Source organism: Lycium ferocissimum, chromosome 8 (assembly GCF_029784015.1).
Source record: "Lycium ferocissimum isolate CSIRO_LF1 chromosome 8, AGI_CSIRO_Lferr_CH_V1, whole genome shotgun sequence".
Lineage (NCBI taxonomy): Eukaryota > Viridiplantae > Streptophyta > Magnoliopsida > Solanales > Solanaceae > Lycium > Lycium ferocissimum.
Window position 1 is genome coordinate 39,996,413 of NC_081349.1, and position 21,819 is coordinate 40,018,231.

Genomic DNA, 21,819 nt, shown 5'->3' on the forward strand with positions numbered 1-21,819 from the left:
TTGAGAGCTTGTTTAATGAAAGATCAATCCAAACAGTGAAGGACTTTTCGAGTCAAGCTTTAAAAGCATGTATGCCTTTACATTTACTGGAAGAGAAACCACCTGGCTGTTGCAAATTGATAAAGAAGCAGGCCAAGCGATTGAAGCGGAGGCTTTAGGCCCCTCAATCTGTGAGGCCTCATTTTCTATTATAACAGTAGCTTCTAAATAGTTGTGGTTATTTGTCTTTAAGAATATCGAATAATTTAAGGTTAAAAAATAAAATATCTTCAAACGCAAGAGCATTGAAGAATTAAAATTTCGCATTTCTTTCCATTAATTTTAATAATGTATAGTAATTTTCGTATAGTTTCTGAATATCTAACTTTAAATTTTAAAATATTAAGTTTGATATCATCCAATTTAGGTTCGAAAATTAGTTACATTAATTCTCGATAAACAAAAAATGTCACCTATTATTACATTTTCTTATATATTTAGTTCAGAGGTGTATATTGTTCTTTTTTAATACTCATTTAGAACTCAAATACATCAAACAATAAAATATGAATCAAGTTACTCACACACACACACACACACAAAAAAAGAAAAAAAAAAGTTGAAACTTTTATACAATCTCAAGAAGAGCTCTCTACACAATGTCTCATGGAAAACTAAAATACATCCGTTATATTATCCATTTAAAAAAGAATTGTTAGAATAAAAGTCCGTTATAAATTTGATTAAAAAGCTAGAAAAATGGACATTAAATGAAATTAAAAGTTTTTTTAGAAAGAAAAAAATCCAAGGCCTCTTGATAAACTTTTGCTTTAGGCCACCAAATATATTGAGCCGCCCGTAAAGAAGCATTAAATAAAGAGGTAATAGGATCAATAAGGCAAGAAAGATGTTGTTGATATTCGCTCTGTTCATTTTTACTTATCCACTTTAAAGATATCAAGAAAAAATAAAAAACAAAAATCTTATTTTATTCTTAATATTAATTAGTCCTTTTCAAACTTTTTCCAAATTCAATGAAATTATATATCAATAAATATAAATATTATAATAAAATATATATTTTATGTATTACTAATTTTGTAGGAACATGCAAAGTTAAAAGTGAAAAAGTTAAAGTGGACTGAGACAGTACTTCATAGTTATATTTTCAGAACTTCTAGAATCTAGAATCTAGAAAGAGATCAGAGAGTGGACTGCCTACGGTCATGACTTATGAGTTATGACACAAGGCATTGAATAATAAATGGTCTTATTTATTACTCCAGTTCTTTAACAACGACTAGCTGCTGGTTCATAAGTAATTTCGCTAAACATCTTGAGCATTTATTTATTTGGAAAGTTGAAAGTTCTTTCAATTAATTGGAAGTGGAGTGCCCATAAACATTGGACAATTTGCACGAAAAAGTAACTTTCAGAGTTGCTAAATTATCACGCTAATTTGATGTAAATTTAATCATATTTATGTAAAAATTATCATAATTTTTATTGTATAATTTTAAATTAAGATAAATTTTAAGAAAAAAGATAAAAATGACATTAAGTAAACATAAATTATTAAATCTAACCTAAATAATCATATGAATTTACTCTATTTGGATCACTATGATCAAAATAGTGTCGCAAAAAGACCTTTTCCTGTCTAAAACAATGAAGAGTGACCTTTTCTCTCTCTACGTATATATAACCCAGGCTAATCTTTTCAGATATATATAATCCAGACTCTATTCCATCTCCAACACAAAAACAACATTTCCATAGTCACTGTTTTCTAACATTTGCACATTCTGTTTCGACTATGGCAGCTTCCAATGAGGTGGTCACCGATTTCTACCCTTTCTATCGACTCTATAAAGACGGTCGAGTAGAGCGTTTCTACGAACTTTATGGTATAACCGTAGTTCCACCATCGCCAGAAGATCCTGCCATGGGTGTATCATCCAAAGACGTGAATATCTCCCCTCACGTCTCTGCCAGGCTCTACCTTCCAAAGAACACCACCGCCGATCAAAAGCTGCCTGTCTTGGTTTATTACCACGGCGGAGGACTTGTCTTGGGATCCGCCTTCTTCAAAACGGAGCATTGTTACCTCAACCATTTGGTTTCTCAATCAAACTGCATCGCCATCTCTGTAGATTATAGGTACGAACGTTAAATGGGTGGGTTGGACTGAATTTGACTCACCCAAAAGTTATTTAAGGTGAAATGAGTTGGGTTAAAAAGTAGGTCACAACTCAATCCAACCAACTTTTACTAAATTTAATTTCTTTATTATTTTTTTTTTAATTTCTAAAGTACCTAATAATTTTTTTATTAAGGTTATATATAATACATCAATAAAAATAAAAATAAATTAAAGTATTTTAACTAGGTTTCCTATGGATTAATCCAATTTTGAGATGAGCTGAATTGAACGGGTCAAAATGAACTCAGCCAATGAGCAGGGTCAATTTTAATGAGTTGAGCGGATCATGTTTCATAAGCTAACTTTATCACCTTAATTACAGGCTTGCTCCAGAGAATGACCTGCTGACACTTTACCAAGACTGTTGGGATGCCCTTCAGTGGGTCGCTTCACACGCTGATGCTACCACCATTAACAAAGAACCATGGATAGAAAACCACGGTGATTTTAGAAGAATGTTCATAGCAGGGGATAGTGCCGGGGGAAATATAGTCTATAACATAGTCATGAGAGTCGGTAGAGAAAGCTTGATTGGAGATGTGAAACTCTCAGGTGCCATCTTTGCTTTTCCTTTCTTGTTGTTCCCATCGCTTGAAAACATCGAGCATGCTTTAAGTTACAAGCTTTGGAATACCATTTGTCCCCCGTCTGAACGGGGTATTAATAGCCCAATGGTTAATCCAGTTGCTGAAAAGAGCCCGAGCTTATCAAAATTAGGGTGCTCGAGACTTTTCGTGTGTACGGGGGAGAAAGATGAGCTCGTACCAAAAGAAATTGGAACTCGATTTGTTGAAGTTGTGAAGGAAAGTGGGTGGAAAGGAGAGATAGAGTTCATTGAAGTTAAAGGTGAAGGTCACTGCTTTCAGGCTGCTAATCCTGAAGCTGAGAAAGCTAAAGATCTGATTAACCGCATGGCTTCTTTCATCCAACACAAGTGATTAGAGTTCTACAATTATGTGTCCTAGGAAATATTATTGTTGAATCTTCTAATCTTATATTAGCGATGAGTAATATTTGCAATAAACATATTTAAGAGTGGATATTTGCCATCTATTTTGCTCTACAAATATATATTAAGGGGTGAATATTCTATCGAAAGTGTTCTCCTGTGCTTGTAAACTGCTAGCTACTGTTAAAGTTTCGAACTTTTGAAGCAAATCGCTTCTAATTAGTACTAATATATAGGTTAGCCTCATTTCCCTGGAACCCCGCAAGGAAGAGGCAATTTTGTCCCCTTTTTGAATCACATCTTAAAATAGTCTGATATTCAATGTTTGTAAAGATGCTTATAGCAATATTTTCATTACTAAACAACAACAGTGGGGGATCCAGCCCATAAACAACAAGGTTCACAGATATTCAGTAACTTTGCATAGACGTTGTATATATAATAAAAAATCCATTTAATATCTTAAATTATTCTTGTATTTTAAATTTGAAATAGCTATAGAAACTCATAAACCTTAAATATCTACTTGTCATTATTCAGCCAACATTTTCCCATAGAACGTAGTGCAATGTCCCATTGTCCTAATAAAAGAGTGAATTATTTAAATGGCCATCCAAATATAATAAATTATCCACTAAAGTCACTTATCATTTGTATCAACAAAGTTACTCAAGTTAGACTTATCTACAAAGTCATTATAACTAGAAATCTGAAAGGATAATTTCATAAATTGAGCTTGATTTTATGACACTAACTTTCTTTGTAGTTTATATTATATGCCAACCTCCCTTATTTTATATATCTTTTGTTGGATATTGGTTACGGGTCGCGGGTCGCCCATGTGGACTGACCCGGCCCGATTTTTTATTCTGAAGTGATAAGATGAAAATTAACTTCCCTTGAGAAGTTACCAACACAGTAAAAAGTCCTTGAGAAGTTACCAACACAAAAAAGAAACGTGATAGTGGGATAAGATTATGGGAATGTGCTGGTGTTGGTTTCTTTCACTCTATCAACTGTAAAAACATAATCTCCTCTTCTATATATGAAAAATACTCCAGCATTCTCCATAGATACACAGAAAAGTATAACACACAGTAAAGAAAAGAGAGAAGTGAAAGACATCTAGTTTGTGAAAAAGTACTCCGTTTCCAAGTGAGACGAAGTCAGATTTGGGGCAATTTTTGTGGTGATCTTGTGCAAAACTTCCGCTGCTAACAAGTACATCATCTTTGTTCTTGTTTCAAGATATGAAAACCTTCAATGGTATCGAGCAACCGTTAATTGTTCCCGGCCGAGTATTTTTTTCTCTCTTGAAATATCTGCGTTATTTTTATTTTTTTTCGATTTAATAGAAAGCTACAACAGATTTGCTAAGAAAAGAATCATTGTTGCATTTTTTTTTTTTTTTGCTAATCTGTTACAAACAAAGAGAGAGAAAGAAACTGCTTTAAAATTGGTTCTCGTGCTTTTTTTTGTTTGGGTGTGAAAAAGAAAGTGTTGTTCTTCAATATATTGTGGTCTTTACTTTGTAAATAAAGAGTGAAGTTACAGCACTTTATGGGAAAGGTGAGTGTTCAGAAAGTAAAATTTGTGGTTATCATTGAATTACGTGTGGTTACCATTGAATTACTAAGGCCTATATGTCTATTGAGTATGACATGAACAGAAAAAAAAGAAAAGAGAAGTACTTTATTGTACCAGTACTATTTGTAGAGACACACTTTAATAGTAATGTCTTTTTGACTTAGTGGCCCATTCTATTAATGTATTTCTTTATTGTGTACAAAGATACAGCAAGTTTTTTTTTTTTTGAAAAGTCATGTCATATTCTCAATATACATTAGTGTAAGGAGTTTTCTATAATTGAGAAACCACCAGGCATTAACGTGACAACAGGGGCAAAGAACTTGCCTAAATATAATAAAATTATTTCCTTTATTCTATGAAATTGCTAAAGACTAGAATGGCTGTTGTTTTAGTAAAAAAAATTTTTCTCCTAATAGCCATGCCATTATATTGGTATATGATCCTTGACGTATTTTTTTGTCTTTTATGAGTAATGTGGCATGTGTTGTCATATTGAATGGTATGTCCATTCTTATTGTTTCATTATTCCCATTTCAGACATGACTGGACAGGGACAAGCTCGAAGTATTCCAAGTGGGAGTTCCCGAAATCGAGCAAGGAGACAATGTAGAAGAGTACGTCGTCGTGGGACACATTTCCGTGGACGTGAAGTCATAAGGAATAATGTTCCGAGGGCGACACAAAATCTACTAAGGGATCAAAGCGGCTATACGAAGGGAAGGAGAGAAGAAATTCAAAGAGTTTAAAGCTTTTAAGATGTCTCCTAATACTTCAGTGCCTGAACATATTGAACTTTTTCGGTTGAAACGAGAAGAACTGGCTAATTTTATTGAAATCTCGAATTGGGAAACTTTAGCAATTTTAGTAGATTCCCTCCGAGAGCCTTGGAGTGGTATTTTAGTTAATATTTATCACGATTTCTTTTTAAGTCAACCTTTTGAGGTGTATGTTCAAGAACTTGAAGTCAAGTGGGAGATTATGAACTTGTAATTTGAATTGTGAATTTCTTTTCAATATATGGTTATGTTGTTTAACTTTCTTTTATATCCCGTTTATTTATTTATTTAAAATGGGTTGAGACATAATTGAAAGTTATTAAATAAAATTCACGCTAAGATTTATTTTTTCCATTTTTGATTAAACATTTAGATCACATGATGATCAGAACTTTGTGACCTTTCGATTTTACACTAAATGTGAAGTCATTTATGGGAATTAATTTGCTTGAGTGTGAATATCACATGCATAAATTTTTTAAAGTAAATATTGATGAATAAAAACTTGCTTAATTGTCTTAATCAACAGATATGGCATCTAAGAGTATCATTGCTGATTTAAACAAAGGTGAAAAACTGACTGGCGAGAATTACAACATCTGAAGTCGTAAAATGTGGTATGTACTAGAAGAGCAAGATGCTCTGGAAGATATTAACCATGTTTTGGTTCACCCCAGAAGAGGGTAACACTGCCCAACACAGAAGAGATCTGGAAACTTACAATGCCTGGAAAAACAAAGTTTCTACTGCACGTGGAATTATTGTGAGTTCTGTTGTTGATGATCTCATTCACGAATGTGAAGAATACCCTACTGCTCATGCAATGTGGGCACACTTACAAGAGACTTATGGGGGTACCACTGTGACCCGCCTTAGACAGCTGACTATCAAATTTGACACTTACAAGAAGCGTCATGATCACAATGTCAAGCAACACCTTAGGGTGATGTCTAACATGATTGCTCAACTCAAAAGTGTTGGTCATGTTCTCTCTGATGAGCAGCAGGTTCAGGCAGTGATCCGGTCTCTTCCCAATAGTTGGGAACACTTGAAGGTTAACTTAACCCATAATGATAGCATCAAAACCTTTTCTAATGTTGCCCATCATGTCGAGCTTGAAGTCGAGCGGTTTGATGTTGCTAAAACTGTATCTAATGCCTATGTGGCAGAATCCAAAGGGCATAAAGTCTTCAGGATTCAAACGCATGAAGAATTGGAAGAATGACAGAAAGGGTAAGGAGACCGGAGAAGGACCTTCCAAGAAAAGGAACAAGCCAAATCCCAAGAAGGGAAAATGGTTTTTCAAGAAGAAAGACAAGAGTAAGATGAAATGCTACAACTGCCATGTTCCAGGGCATTTTGCTCATGAATGTCCCGAGCCGAAAAAGGTAGCATTTCAAAACACATCTCTAAGTGCTACATATGTTTCTAGCACTGTTTTACTAACTGAATCTTATCCTGTGTGGATTGTAGACTCAGGGGAGACCGACCATGTGAGTCGTGATCGAGAAGCGTTTGTGGAGTTTCATCGAGTCTCACCTGGATCAAGGTGGATATATGTAGGAAATAATGCAAAGCTTGAAGTCAAAGGGATAGGCACATGCAAAACGAACTTGCGTGGTGGCCGAACTTTGATGTTGCATGACGTCCTATATGCTCCAGAGATCCGACGTAACTTAGTATCTGTGTCTGTTCTTCTAGATCTAGGTTTTGATTTAAAGTTTAGTCGCAATGGTGTTAGAATTACTCAAGACAATGTTTTTTATGGTTTTGGACTTCGTTATGATGGTTTTATTATTTTAGATTGTAATCCTTCAACTTATGACTATTATGTCGACCGTTGTGTAATGACATGTTATTCTAGTAACAAACATGTTGATGTTATTACATGGCATGCAAGATTAGGTCACATAGGGCAAGACCGGATGAATAGATTGGCAAAGGAAGGGCATTTAGGTCCTTTCTCCAAAATTGAAATGCCAACTTGTGAAAATTGTCTTGCCGAAAAGATTACACGTAAACCATTTGGGAAGGCTAAGAGAGCAGACTCCCCATTGCAATTAATCCATTCTGATATCTGTGGCCCAATGAATGAGAGGGCAAGGTCTGGTGCTTTGTATTTCATTACATTTATTGATGATTTCACGCGCTTTGGTTATGTCTATTTGATTTCTCATAAATCTGAGGCAGAATAGATCGGGACCCCCCTGAACTTGTCGATTTTTATTCAGTGTACACCTAAACTTTACGTTGGCCTAATTACCCCCTAAACTTGAAAATATGATAGGCACGACCCCCATGGACGTTGACAACCCATGGAGGTGGTCAACACGCGCTGCCACATGGATTTTTTTGTCCATGTGGCATTTTTTAAAGGATAAAATATATATTTTTTACTTTTTAAGTTCAACAATTATTTGAATCATCTTTTTCGGGCCAAATCTGTAAAAAAGGAACTTGAAAATATTTTGACTATAATTTTTTTATTTGCCTAAAGATAATGATATTCTAATCAAGTTATTTTTATATATTTGGCTAGGAAAAGAAGAAATACACAACAAGAACAAATAATCATTGAATCTAAAAAAGAAATCAAATAAAATATTAACCAAATATTTTACGAATTTGACCCCAAAAAAAAATAATGCACAGTTGAAATAAATAGTACTTGCATGAAAAGAAAAATACACAATATTTTTGTAAACAATACACCGTCTAAACTTCATTACTTTTGCTAAACCTTATTTTTATTTGAATAAAATAAATAGAATTTCAAGTTGAAACTTTCAACTAAGTTATTTAGATTTGGATCCGAAAAAAGAAAAAAAATACATAGCTGAAATAAATAATCATCATATCGAAAAACAAAAAAGAAAATTGGGATAAAATATCCAATGTATATTAAGAAAAACCAATAAGAAATACAATTGGATCAAATAAAATCATTATATTGATTATGTGGCAATTAATAGTTGAAAAATATCGCATTTGGAAGCTGATTTTTTGATTTTTCACCCTTCCACGCACCTAAAAGAGAGTGTATCCACGCTCTTTGCCACATCAGCGGGGTCCAGGCTATCATATTTTCAAGTTGAGGGGGGTAATTAGGCCGACGTAAAGTTTAGGTGTATACTGAATAAAAATCGACAAGTTCAGGGGGGTCCTAGACCATTCTGCCTAAATCTGAAGCACTTGAATGCTTTAGAAAATATATGAATGAAGTTGAGAATCAATTAGATAAAAGTATAAAGACTTTAAGAACCGATAGAGGCCGTGAATATTTATCAAAACAGTTTGAAGAATTATGTAATGAAAAAGGCATTACGAGACAGTTAACTATTCCTTACACACCTCAACAGAATGGTGTAGCAGAAAGGAGGAATAGAACATTATTGGACATGACAAAATCTATGATGGCGCAGGCAAATTTACCTATCTCTTTCTGGGGAGATGCATTATTGACTGCAGCCTACATACTAAATAAAATGCCTTCTAAATCAGTTACTTCCACTCCCTATGAGCTATGGACTGGTCATAAATCGAACTTGAATGATCTACGACCTTGGCGTTGTGCTGCATATGTAAAGGATCGTTTTGGTAAGTTTGGACAACTGAGTCCAAAAGGGAAGAAATGTATCTTCATAAGACACTCAGAACACTCCAAAGGGTGTGTGTTCATTGGTGAATTAGAAGATGGAAGTATAACTTAAATTGAATCACGAGATATCACTTTTTTAGAAAATGATTTTCCCAAAAAGGGCGAAATAAAAGAAGGAGAGCCTCTTTACGAAATGTTAAATTCAGATGCTCAAATAATGTCTTCGGACATGTTTGATAGTCAAATAGATCAAGGATCGGTTCCTGGTCCAAGTGGGAGTTTTGAATCCCAAAATCCTTTAGAGGAATCTGAATTTCAACAACGTAAGAGTACCAGAAAAATTGTACCTAAACGATCTTATGAGATTGAAGATTACGTTTTCCTAGTGTCTCCCACAGAATTGGATGAGCCTAATTCTGTGACTGAGGCTTTGCCAAGTCCTGGAAAAGATGAATGGATGAAAACAATGAAAGAAGAATTGGAGTCCATGAGAACGAACAAAGTCTGGGATCTAGTTGACCTTCCTTCTGGGCGTAGAGCCATTGGGAACAAATGGGTTCTCAAGGTTAAACATAAATCGGACCGGTCAATAGAAAGATACAAGGCACGATTGGTCACAAAAGGTTTTACCCAACAAGCTGGAATAGATTATGAGGAAACCTTTTCACCAGTTGTGAAGTTTACCTCAATTCGGTTACTTTTGGCTATTGTTGCACGTTTGGATCTAGAGTTACACCAAATGGACGTGAAGACAGCTTTTCTTAATGGAGAATTAAACGAGGAAATCTACATGGAACAAACTATAGGTTTCATCGTTAAAGGCCAAGAAAAGAAAGTTTGCAAATTAAAAAGATCTATTTATAGCCTGAAGCAGTCTTCAAGGCAGTGGTATTTGAGATTTCACAAAGAGGTGATTGCATATGATTTCACTATGATCGATGAAGACCATTGCATCTATGTGAAGAAGTCCAATGGAATGTTTGTAATTCTTTCCCTTTACGTGAATGATATTTTATTAGCCGGAAATAATTTGGAGTATGTGAAAACTATCAAGTCATGGCTTTCAAAGTCATTCGACATGAAAGACATGGGTGAAGCAGACTATATATTGGGTGTTAAGATCCAAAGAGATCGTTCCAAGAAGGTTTTGAGTCTATCTCAAGAAACTTATATAAGGAAAATTTTGGAACGCTTCCGAATGAATAGTTGCAAACCCATGGATACTCCAATAAAGAGAGGTGAAACTTTAAGCCTTGAAATGTGTCCAGACCGAAAAAGAAAGGAAGACATGTCTCGAGTTTCATATTCTAGTGCTTTGTCGAGCTTGATGTACGCTATGATGTGTACTCGTCCGGACATTTGTTATGTCGTAGTCTGGTTAGCAGGTATCGATCCAATCCTGGAAGAGATCATTGGAAAGCTGTGAAGAGGATCTTCCGATACCTGAAAGGAACTGTTGATTATTCACTATGTTATAGTGGAAATGATTTACACTTGAGAGGATACACAGATGCTGATTGAGGTGGAAACCGGAATGATAGAAAATCGACATCCGGTTATGCTTTCTTACTTAATGGTGGTGCTATTTCATGGAAAAGTAAGAAACAAACTTGCACGGCTCTTTCAACTATGGAAGCTGAGTTTGTGGCTTGTGCATACGCAATAGAAGAAGCTGTTTGGTTAAAAAGATTCTTTGAGCATTTGGACGTAGCAAAGAATTCTCAAGGATCAATGATTTTACATTGTGATAGTCAAGCCGCTATTGCATACACAAAGGATCCTAAGTATCACAAAGAAAACCAAACACATTGATATCAAGTATAACTTTGTAAGAGACACAGTAGCAAGTGGAGAAGTAACTTTATAATACATACCTACGCGAGAAATGGTAGCTGATCCTTTTACAAAGGCGATATCTAGAGACCTATTTGAGAAACATATTATGGATCTAGGTTTGCGTAGGATATGATTATATTTCTGTATTGTAAAATGACTTGGATGTTAAAATATTTTCATCAATATTTGACTCTTGAATTTGTGTTCATATCTTCTATGCATGTGATGATGTAATTTTATTGATAAAGTGTGTCGAACAAATCGCGAGATTGGCTCTCTCACACGAGCAATCGTCTCTTACGTTGAGTAACGTAAAGAGATGAGTTCCACCACCATGTTATGACTTGTTTTGTAAGCCAGATATGAGTTTCTCTAAGAAGATGGATTTGAGGATCATTGAAGAGAAAAGCTCAAAGCTAGACATTTTGGAGATGTCTAGATCAAGATCTGTACGATGTTGAATGAGTAAAAGAATGAGACACACGCACCAATATAAGGTGAGAACACTGTAGCACGTATTTCATACCATGTGTGCTAAGCGACCAATGGGTTAATGGAAGAATGGATCCCTGCTTCTTCATTGTGTGAGACCCCGAAAAGTTACATTAACTTTTCAAAGGAATACCCTTTGACCTTTGGTCAAGCTTCTTGAAGTTTCAATCGTTGTTGCTACTTTAGCATGTTACTAATAGCCATGAGTGATTCGATAATGAAGTGTATGTCTAGGAAAGCAGTTGATTTGGAATAGACAGATTCGAGTCGAAAGGGAAGACAATTAAAATTATTAATTTAACTTGTATTCACAGGCCGGCCATTACACCTACCATAAGGGTATCAAGTGTAATTGTGGATATAAAGTTAAACATGAACTCGAGTTCACCTCTTTAGAGGACGAGGGATCGGATAATTAGCTACTGGAGTAGCGAATGATGTCTGGGGTATTGCGAGTAATAAGATCCTTGTGTTAGTAGTGAATCCCTTCCGTATGTGATTGGATTTCTATGTGGAGCTCTGGTACAACCTTAATAGGTTTGGAATGCTATAGCTCTTGAAGCTCGCAGTCGCACGAACTATTTGTCGATGAATTATGTGTGTTATTGACATGGTGCCGATTTGAGTCCGATCCACCATGTGCAAAGTGGGAGATGTTGGATATTGGTTATGGAGTGGGTCGGGTCGCCCATGTGGACCGACCCGGCCCGATTTTTTATTCCGAAGTAATAAGATAAAATTAACTTCCCTTGAGAAGTTACCAACACAGTAAAAAGTCCTTGAGAAGTTACCAACACAAAAAAGAAACGTGATAGTGGGATAAGATTATGGGAATGTGCTGGTGTTGGTTTCTTTCACTTTATCAACCGTCAAAACATAACCTCCTCTTCTATATATGAAAAATACTCCAAAGATTCTCCATAGATACGTAAAAGTATAACACACAAAAGAAAAGAGAAAGTGAAAGACATCTAGTTCGTGAAAAAGTACTCCGTTTCCAAGTGAGACGAAGTTAGATTTGAGGCAATTTTTGTGGTGATCTTGTGCAAAACTTCCGCTGCTAACAGGTACATCATCTTTGTTCTTGTTTCAAGATATGAAAACCTTCATCTTTGCTTCAAGCGACAATAATTTATTATAAGTACACTAACATTTCTTTTTCTACATTTTGCTTTCCAAATTATATGAGATTGTTTTTTTGGACTTGATAGGATTGATATAGTCCCTCCATCCTTAACTAGAGTTTTGGGTTTGACCTTAGAGAAATATTTTACAGCCTTTTAAAAATGTCAATTATATTTCGTATCATCTCTTCAGGTTATGTTTGGTACCAAAAGAAGGCCGCTAGAAAATATTTACATCAATCTACATAAGAAACTGACAATTGCAAAAGCAAAAGAAATAAAATAAAATGAGAAATTGAACAAAGTAATGATCAAAGGCAACAACATTGGTAGTGTCACTACAGGAAGATATAGAAATATCTTATAGTGGTGAGTTTTTACTCCTTGTTAAATAATTCCTTTCAGGCAAATTTCTCTGTTTTTTTTTTTTTTTTTTTGGAGGAAGGGAGTCACTTTCTGAATTAAAGACAAACGCAGAAATAGTTGAAGGTACTCTCTCCGTCCCATAATAAGTGACACTTTAGCCAAAAAAATTATTTCATAACAAGTGTCACCTTAGGAAATCAAGATATACATTGACTAGTTTTTTTTTTTCAATTCTACCCCTAGACAAAAAATGACAAGTTAAAATAACATCTAAATGATGATTGGAAAAGCCACATAATAACTTGGTATTGTTGAATTCTCAATATCAGAAGGATTAATAATACTACTCATGCATGCTCTAATCAAGTAGAAAAAGTAATTTATTTTTATTATATAAAGGTAATTTAGTAAATCTCACATTATATTATTGTTTTCTTAATATACCTTTGTATTTTTAAGGTGACACTTATAACTAAGTTCCTTTATGATTAGACACAAGCTTCTGATATTATTTTGCATGACTATGATGGGTTACACAAAGCCATTAAATAAAGAAAGAAATTATTTCGCTCATAATTTGATCTTTCACTGATCACAGTTGTTCCCTTCTTGTTGGTGGTTTGCCACTTTTCTGTTAGTGTCATCGTGTGATTTTATTTTAATTAAGTTATTGGCTAGACAAATTTGGTACACTTCTTTAAAGCTTCTACATTCATGCAGGGCGGATTTAAGGGGAGGTGAGGGTGTACACTCTCAGTAAAAAATTATAGAGTAGATTTTCTGTGTTTATCTATATATATTAACTTTTGAACACATTGACCATATGCAAAAGGTTAGGTCAAGCAGTCCAAGGTGTTCAAAATTGTCTCTAGCATCCTAGGTTCGATTCCCATCAATAACATTATTTTTTATATTTAACTTTTATCGTTTTTTTCGAACTCCCTGAGTGAAAATCCCGAATTCGCCACTGCATTCATGTATCGTAAAAAAGATTTATGTTATTCCTCAAATACTTTGTATTTCATCAGTTTAACAAAATTTAAGGCTTATATATGGAGAGTACAATCCTACTTCTTTTACATTATGAAATGTTAAGATGCGTTCATTGATACAGTTGTAATTAAAATAAGGGAGGTAAGCTTAATGTAGTATTATAAACTACAAGGAAATTAAGTTAGTGTCATAAAACCAAACTTAGGGAGTTTATGAAATCGTCCTTTTAGATTTCTAATTATAATGACTATGTAGATAAATCGTTTTAACTTGAGTGATTTTGTTGAGACGAAATAATGATAAGTGACTTCGTTATATAATTTATTATACTTGGATGACCATTTAAGTAATTCACTCCCTAATAAAAGAAAGAGTAAATTACAAAAACTTATCTAGGTTTGGCTCTATGATATTTATCTCCCTTCACATTTTGGACATTACAAAAATTTCTCTTATTTCCATCAATTGAATGTGCGCAATACAATAATTAATCCAAGGCCCCAAGAAAAAATAAAAATTTACCCGCATCAGGTGTTTGAGTGTTTATTTCTTTGCTATTGAGAATATTCAAATGTTCTTCTCAGGAGCGGATTCAGCTTTTGCTCAAATCCTATATATGTATTACAATTTAAATATTTATAATATTTGACCGTGAACCCAGTTATAATCGTATATTAACTTTATATCTTGAGCACATACATTTTAAATACTGAATCCACCCTTGATTCTTTTCCCAAATTTTTTGTTTCTGAAACAACAAAGACAGACACCATTCCAAATTTATTTCTCTTTGCAGTCTCTCCGTGTCTCAAACACGTGTTTCTCATCATATTTGTAGTAGTACACTAGTACTAGTTTTTGAGACGACGATACTCATAAATTTTTAGTGGGGGTAACTTCATAGATTAAGGAAACTCGTCGTGCACGTTTTAGTGATAACTAGACAGGCACGTACTAATTAGTCACAGATATATGTCAAATCTTTTTGTTCTCGTCTGGTATTTGGTATCCATATTAAACCTCGTTAATTAGAGTTCGCACCGCGTAAAGCCCGACAAAAGAAAAATCATTTCATACTAAGTTTTTATTTTATTTTCAAAGCTCGAATTCTAGACTCGAAATTGAAAAAAAGAGGAATCAACTTCTTTCCACTACAAATCCTCTTGGTAGTTGATATAAACGTCATATTCAAACGAGCCACGGACGAATCAGTATGTTACACGAACGATTTCCACACATTTCTTTGGAACAGCAGTACTTGATGAAACTTTAATTTTGCTGCCCCCATTTTCTGGTAACATGGCAAAGGATGTTTGTTGTCACTAGGATGTTTGTTGAGATATATACATGTCACTAGAGGTGTACATGTATCTGGTTGGTTCGAAATTTTTAAATACCAAACCAAATTAATTATGTCGAGTTTTAAAATTTACAAACCAAACCAAATCAATGAAATTCGGGATTTTCAACCTCGGATTTTCTCGGGTTTTTTGAAGGTTTTTTCGGAAAAGTCTTCATACAAAATATATAACTTTTACTTCAAATATTTCTTTACTCCTAGTAACATACGTACCACTATATAATTGAGGTGTTTCTTAAGAAAATAAAAGAGAAAAGACATCATTTAACCCCTGAACTTGGCATGAAAACTCAGTTTGGAAACTAAACTTAACTTCTATTTATTTACCCCCCTTAACAACTTACGATTTAATTATCTTCCCCCTCTAGTGGCCCAGACCTGGGCGCGTGTTTGACAGCGCCTCACCCGCGCGTTAATTAATTTTTGTTAACGTTTTTTTTTTTTTTTTTTTTTTAATACAAATCGACTGGGGAACGATTATAATACCGTTCCCCCTTTTAATCCCAACCCGACCCACCACCCTTTAGAACCCTAAGTTCAACTTCATCTTCATCTTCATCACCTTCAATCAGCCCCATTTTTTTTTCCCCCATTCATGAAATTCCTCTTGCTCACACCATTGCTCCTTCATATATGTATTCTTCCTCCACGAAATTTCTCCATCAAATTTCTCCTCCAAATTTCGTCCATAATCGCTCCGTGTTCTAATTCGAAAATTTTGTGGGTTCATAAATGTCTCAAGGTAGCCGTTCATCTCACGTAAAATGTAATTGTGGCACCATTGCAAAACACCTCACTTCATCGACTCCTAGTAATCCCGGACGGAAATTCTACAAATGTCCGAGGCCTAAGGGCAATTCTTGTGGATTTTGGGAATGGGAAGATGAATTGTTTCCTGAGATGCAGTGGAATAATGTTCAAAGTTTGACGTCGTCGTTAGATGCGGTCAAGATCGAAAGGGACAAATTGCAAGAAGAATTAATTGCCATTGAGGCTAGACATCTAATTGAAGTTAACAAAATGAAGGAGGAATTAATTGGCTTGAAGAGTAAACAACAATTTGACTTGAAAAAAGTTCTAAACTTGGAGGAGAAACTTGCAAATACAAGGATGTTGCTTTTGATTTCGTAGGGAATATTTATTGGCTTTTTGGCGGCTTCGTTAATCAACTGAATCTATGTTGTTGTATGTTGTAATCGCGTAGTAGGTAATGTAAGAACTTTATGGTCTTGTTGTAATGTAAATGTCATGGAAGAACTTTATGCTCTTGTTGAAGAATTTTGTTGTTATGGAAAATATTACCTTGAAAATGATAGCATAAGTCGAGAAATTTTATAAATTACTTTAAATAGAGAATCGGAAACCTAATCTATCATTACTATCTCCGGATCCTCCTTTACATGAACAAAAAATACTATGCGGTTCTCATCTAAACATGCCTTAAAACACAACACATCTCCTATCCCTAATCCGGCAAAGATCAATGAAGGCTTTCCAACCTTGAGCGAGGCGCGTGTATACGCCAACCTTGTATTTCATATTATACTCATGATCGTCGTAATGAACAACAACGTCCTTGTCGGTGTTTGGAAGAAATTCCAGTATGTCAGTTGGAAGGATCTGTAAAAAAAAAAAAAAAAAACATGTTATTACCAAAAGAGGTAAAAGAACAATTGAAAATATATAATACGACAAGACTTACGAAATCGTCTTTTTCGACGTACGATTTCGTCAATTCTTTGTCAAAACATGCGGCCATTTCCATTTCATCCATCTTAGATGAAGGCTGCCTCTTTAATGTCACTATATGTGTTAAGAGTTATTTGAGTTGAGTGAAAGTGAAATGGAAAGAAGGCCTATTTATAGTTGAGTTGAGTTATAGTGTTAGTGTGATCAAGTACTTAATGATGTCTCGGATTCATTGGTTTTGACCATCACTCCCAAGTACCAACTACCATCATTTACTAACACGGATTCAATGTGTTTGATCGCCCAAATCGATAATGCATTTACTTGCATCCATTCAATGCGTTTTTGATCGCTCAAATGTGTACACGCTCAACATACCTTTGCTTCAAATGTGTAAACATCGCTCAAATCTATTTATCGCATTTAGTGTTATACACAAAATTGCAGACATGCTGGCAAGCAGCTTCTCTATGCATTTAATGTCATGCACAACACCAGGAAACCAGAAAATGCCACAAAACCAGAAATATACAAGAAAATTGCGATCACGAAATACAAATAATATTGCAAGAAACGAATGTCAATACGGGCAAAATTGCATCCATAAATTGCTTAATATTCCAACAATAGAATGTCACTACGGGCAAAATTGCGATCCAGACTTCAAAATTGATAAAGCCTAAGTGCATATTTGTTTGACAAATGTACATCATCTACCATAATTGTTTCACAAAAACAACATTAAAATCTGCAAATCTGTCGCATAACAAGATCGATACCAAAGACATAAAATCTGCTAAACTAATTCAACTTCCATTTCCATTTCATTTAAGGCGGTGCTGATGAACTCGTTTGACTTAAAGAGTTCAACTCAGCAGCTTTGGCCCTTGTTCTCATTCTCTTTTGTCCACTCATTTGTTGAAGACCTTGTTGTGTCATAGCTGGACTACTTTTCCATTTTAGTCCTCCTGGTCTTGGTTTGTGTTGTCCAAGACTACCAGTGACTACTGCTGAATTCATAGGCATGGTTGGAGTCTGATTTGCCATTCCAGGCTGCATTAACAAAATAGATATCCATTAGGCTAAATAGATCTCCATTAGGCTAGATTGTTTACAGTAAATGGTTAATGAGGTTGCAAACTTACATTGACAATTTTGAAACCACTTTGGGTCTGAAGTACTCCCATTCCCACAACTCTTGGCCTCTTAAAGGGTGCCCCTCTTCCAGTAACTGATGCACTTGCATCAGAAGCCTAAGTCACATTTAAGGTGTCAAACACTTAGAATTGTAAAATTGATTAAGTGGTAATTTAACAAGCTAAGTAATACTGTGATGTAGATGAGCATCCCGTACCCCTTCCAGTTGAAATCTTTGCGGCAATGCACATGTACCATGGCCTAATTCATATTTAAGTAGTTAGAGTCAATGTAAGACTCGTAATATTTAATCAAGTAGTAAATAACAAGGAGAGTTTTTACTGTTTGGTAGAACCTCTTGGTCTTCCCCTTCCTCTACTTGGTTGGGAATTACTTGGTCCGTAGAAGAACCAACACTTGACCTTGTTGAACTAGTACTTGTCCCTCTCCCCTTGCCCTTCCTCTCGCCTCTCACAGATTGTGGATTCATAGGACAACCCTTCTTATTGTGACCCTTTGCATGGCACAAGCCGTGTCATCTCAACACCTCTTTTTGACAGCTTCCCTGTCTTGTTTTCTGTCTGCTCCTTTCTTCTACACTTCCTTGGCCTACCTGGCAGCTTTTTAATCTCAGGTGGGAGGACAGGAGGATTGGTTGTCTTTGGCCACATTGCCATATTAGTAACAGGTTGAATGAATGAGTTGTATGTTTTGAGGTAAGTGTCCTTAGTGTACCAATGTGCAACATAGTCAATAGGTTCCAATTTTCTCGAAATGAAGTGCGGTATGGCATGACGGCAGGGAATACCTTTCGGATCCAAGATCTACAAGTGCAAGTATTCTTGTTCGGTTTACTATGAATTTATTACCCCAAATGTCCTTGACCTCAAAGCCATATTCACCATTCCATTCAAGAGTACACTTCATTGACTTTGATGTGTTCTCTTGCAATACCTTCAAAGCCATTGGTGATGTTTGTTATCCAAGTCTCGAAAAAACTCTCTTAGTTGTCCTACCCTTCTCATCATTTTGACTCTAATTTCCTCAAGCATTGTGATAATGGTCTTGTGCCTTGGCCCCAAAATCCGGAATTAAAACTCTCGGCCATGTTGTTGTCAACACTATCACAACGGTGAGGTATTTAAAGTAGACCTTGGACCACCTATCTATGTTGTAATACAACAAATCTCCATTTATTCCATCACCTAACTTCTCCATATGATCCAAATTTTTTTGCAACTCCTGCTCATATGTGGACTTAGCACATCTCCAGAAGCAGTTTCTAATCTCTATGCCTTTCCATTTTTTGGAAAAATTGGCAAGCACATGTCTTGCACACATTCTTTGTTCTGCATTTGGCAACGGATCCTTAATGACTATATCCGGACCCTACAATAACATGTAAAAAAATATTAGGTGACGAGAGCAGCAAAGATAAGTTAAAGAGAATGAAAAAAATTCGAAATCAATAACCAAGAATACATTACCTTTTGCATATCGAAAGAGTTGTCAAATCATCCCATCTCCAAGCTCAAGATCATGCCTTAGAATGTTGACAAACCATCTCCAAGTAAAAGTATTCTCAACTTCAACAACCGCCAAGCCGGTGGTAGCATCTCGGTTGTTCCCATCCTTACAAGCAACCACAAGCAATTGCCCTTTACTAACACCTTTTAAAAAACACCCATCCAACCCAATTGCTCTCCTACAACTAGCCTTGAATGCCTTCTTCATGGCATCAAAACATATATAAAAGGACTGAAACCTTTTGATTCCACCTTCAAAAGTTTCTTCACTCACCTAACCACACATATGCTACCTGGATTAGTCCTTAAAAGCTCATCCCTATAATCCAAAATTCTTTTGAACTCCTCTACATTGTCACCCATGATTTGTTGCAAAACAATGCTTCGGCTTTCCTTGCCACGCATCCTACCAATATACACCTCCAATTCCTTTCTTACCAAATTTTGAAGCTCAAAAATTCTAATGCTAGGTTCAGAAATAATTCTATCCTTGTACCTTTCTGAAATATACAAAGAATTTACCAACTTGTTCTTTGTTGTGCCATTGCACTTGTGAACAGATTATAATTCTTCACAACAAAATCATTTGTTCTAGAATCGTAATCGGCAAACAATAACCATGGACAATACCATGGCGGCACTTTTACCCTCACCCTAGTTGGTTCATTGACATATTTATCCAACTCTACATGTTCTTGAACCGCATACCTAGTAAGTGCTTTCCTAAACCGCTTAGCACTTTCAAATGCAAGACAGTCTCCCAAACTATTTCTTTACACTCGGGATAAAAAATAACCCTATTTCTAATTCTTTTTGGTCTCCTTGACTTTTTTGTAGGCTTTTCAACCACACCTTCGTCATCGGCTTCATCATCGGTCTCTATTTCAAAGCTAACGTGTTCATCCGAGTCATAAAATGGCTCATCCCCACCCAATTTTCCTTCAAAAGTACTCTTACTCTAGATAAATATTCATCATGTCCCATATCTACACCCTTTGGCCCTAAATCTATCCCTTCGCATCTCTTAGCCTTATCTTTCTTCTTTTTTGATTTTAGAGCCACCCTATCTTTCCTTAGATTCCTATCCTCCTCATGAACATCACTATCAAATTCTTCTTCTTCACCTTCCTCTACCACTACATTGTCAGACTCCTCAGATTCACTCTCACTTTCTAAGTCGGAATCATCATCATCATCGAGTACAACGGAAGTAGTAGAGAGACTCTGTTGCATGCGCAGTACTGAAGGCCCACCCAAGGGTTCATCAAGACCAAATGCCTCTTCAAACCCTAAGCCTTCACTACCCCCAAATGTTTGACTACCCTCACTCGCCCCTACCTTTTCATTTATATCTTCACATGTGGGGTTATCAAAAGCGATAAAAGATTCCCCACCCACGGGGGTAATAGGTGGAAGAGCGGGGGGACCACAATAGGTTCCTCAACAAGATGAATCGAGAAAAATTACAACAATATCTCCGTTTTTTAATTGAGGTGCAATACCAATAATGTCCCTATCACTTTTAACTTCTACTACAAATCGACATTTAGGTGGTCTAATATATACACAACAAGATGAAACATTATAACCGATTTCTTTAACATAGTAAACAAGCTCAAAATAAGAGAATTTATCAAGATCAACATCAAAATAATCTGTCACACTACCTCCAACATACTTAATACGAGGGGTTTTTTCTAAATTACCTCCGTGGTTAAACCTCGAGTCACAAACACATCGTCCATTTTATTCACAAAACCAAAAATTGAAAACAAATGAAAAATTACAAGATTCAGTTACCATTTACACCAAAAAAAAAAAAAAAAAAAAAAAAAAAACGAAGTTAAAGATTAATTTTTTGCAACAGAAATCGAAATCTAGACAAACCCTAACGAGAACAACAAGAATCGTGTACCTTTGTGGCTAACTAATCTTCAATATCACTCAGAAACGACAAGATTTACGTATATTTTCGGATTTTAACTTTGCAATGATCGGTTTGTGGAGGTTTGGTTGTGTAGTGGAAAGGGGAAAAGTGTCGATTGGAACCGTGGTTGGGTGTTTTGTTTGGGATGGGTCGATTTAATTGGGGTGGGTCGGGTTAATTGGGGCTGGGTCGGGTTTTATGTGGGAACGGGTAAAAATAAGTTGGGGAATTAATAAATGACGTGGACCAATTAGCTCGCGCGTGTCTAACACTA

At 35.5% G+C, this 21,819-nt stretch overlaps 2 protein-coding genes across 3 annotated transcripts; both read left to right on the top strand.

Moving 5' to 3' along the window:
- Nucleotides 1-1,690: 1,690 nt before the first annotated feature.
- On the top strand, nt 1,691-3,280 carry LOC132068440 (2-hydroxyisoflavanone dehydratase-like). Of its 2 annotated transcripts, XM_059462023.1 has the most exons (3): nt 1,691-1,816; nt 1,854-2,139; nt 2,505-3,280. In XM_059462023.1, exons 2-3 carry the CDS (start codon nt 1,925-1,927, stop codon nt 3,118-3,120), a joined length of 831 nt encoding a protein of 276 aa, XP_059318006.1. In that variant the 5' UTR covers nt 1,691-1,816; nt 1,854-1,924; the 3' UTR covers nt 3,121-3,280. The 2 variants fall into 2 exon arrangements, with proteins under 2 accessions (XP_059318006.1, XP_059318005.1); XM_059462022.1 differs by having other exon boundaries at nt 1,692-2,139.
- A 12,718-nt stretch (nt 3,281-15,998) lies between these two features.
- Nucleotides 15,999-16,397, top strand: LOC132066344 (uncharacterized). The gene has a single exon (XM_059459670.1). The coding sequence runs from the start codon at nt 15,999-16,001 to the stop codon at nt 16,395-16,397; it is 399 nt and encodes a 132-aa protein (XP_059315653.1).
- The last annotated feature ends 5,422 nt before the right edge of the window (nt 16,398-21,819 follow it).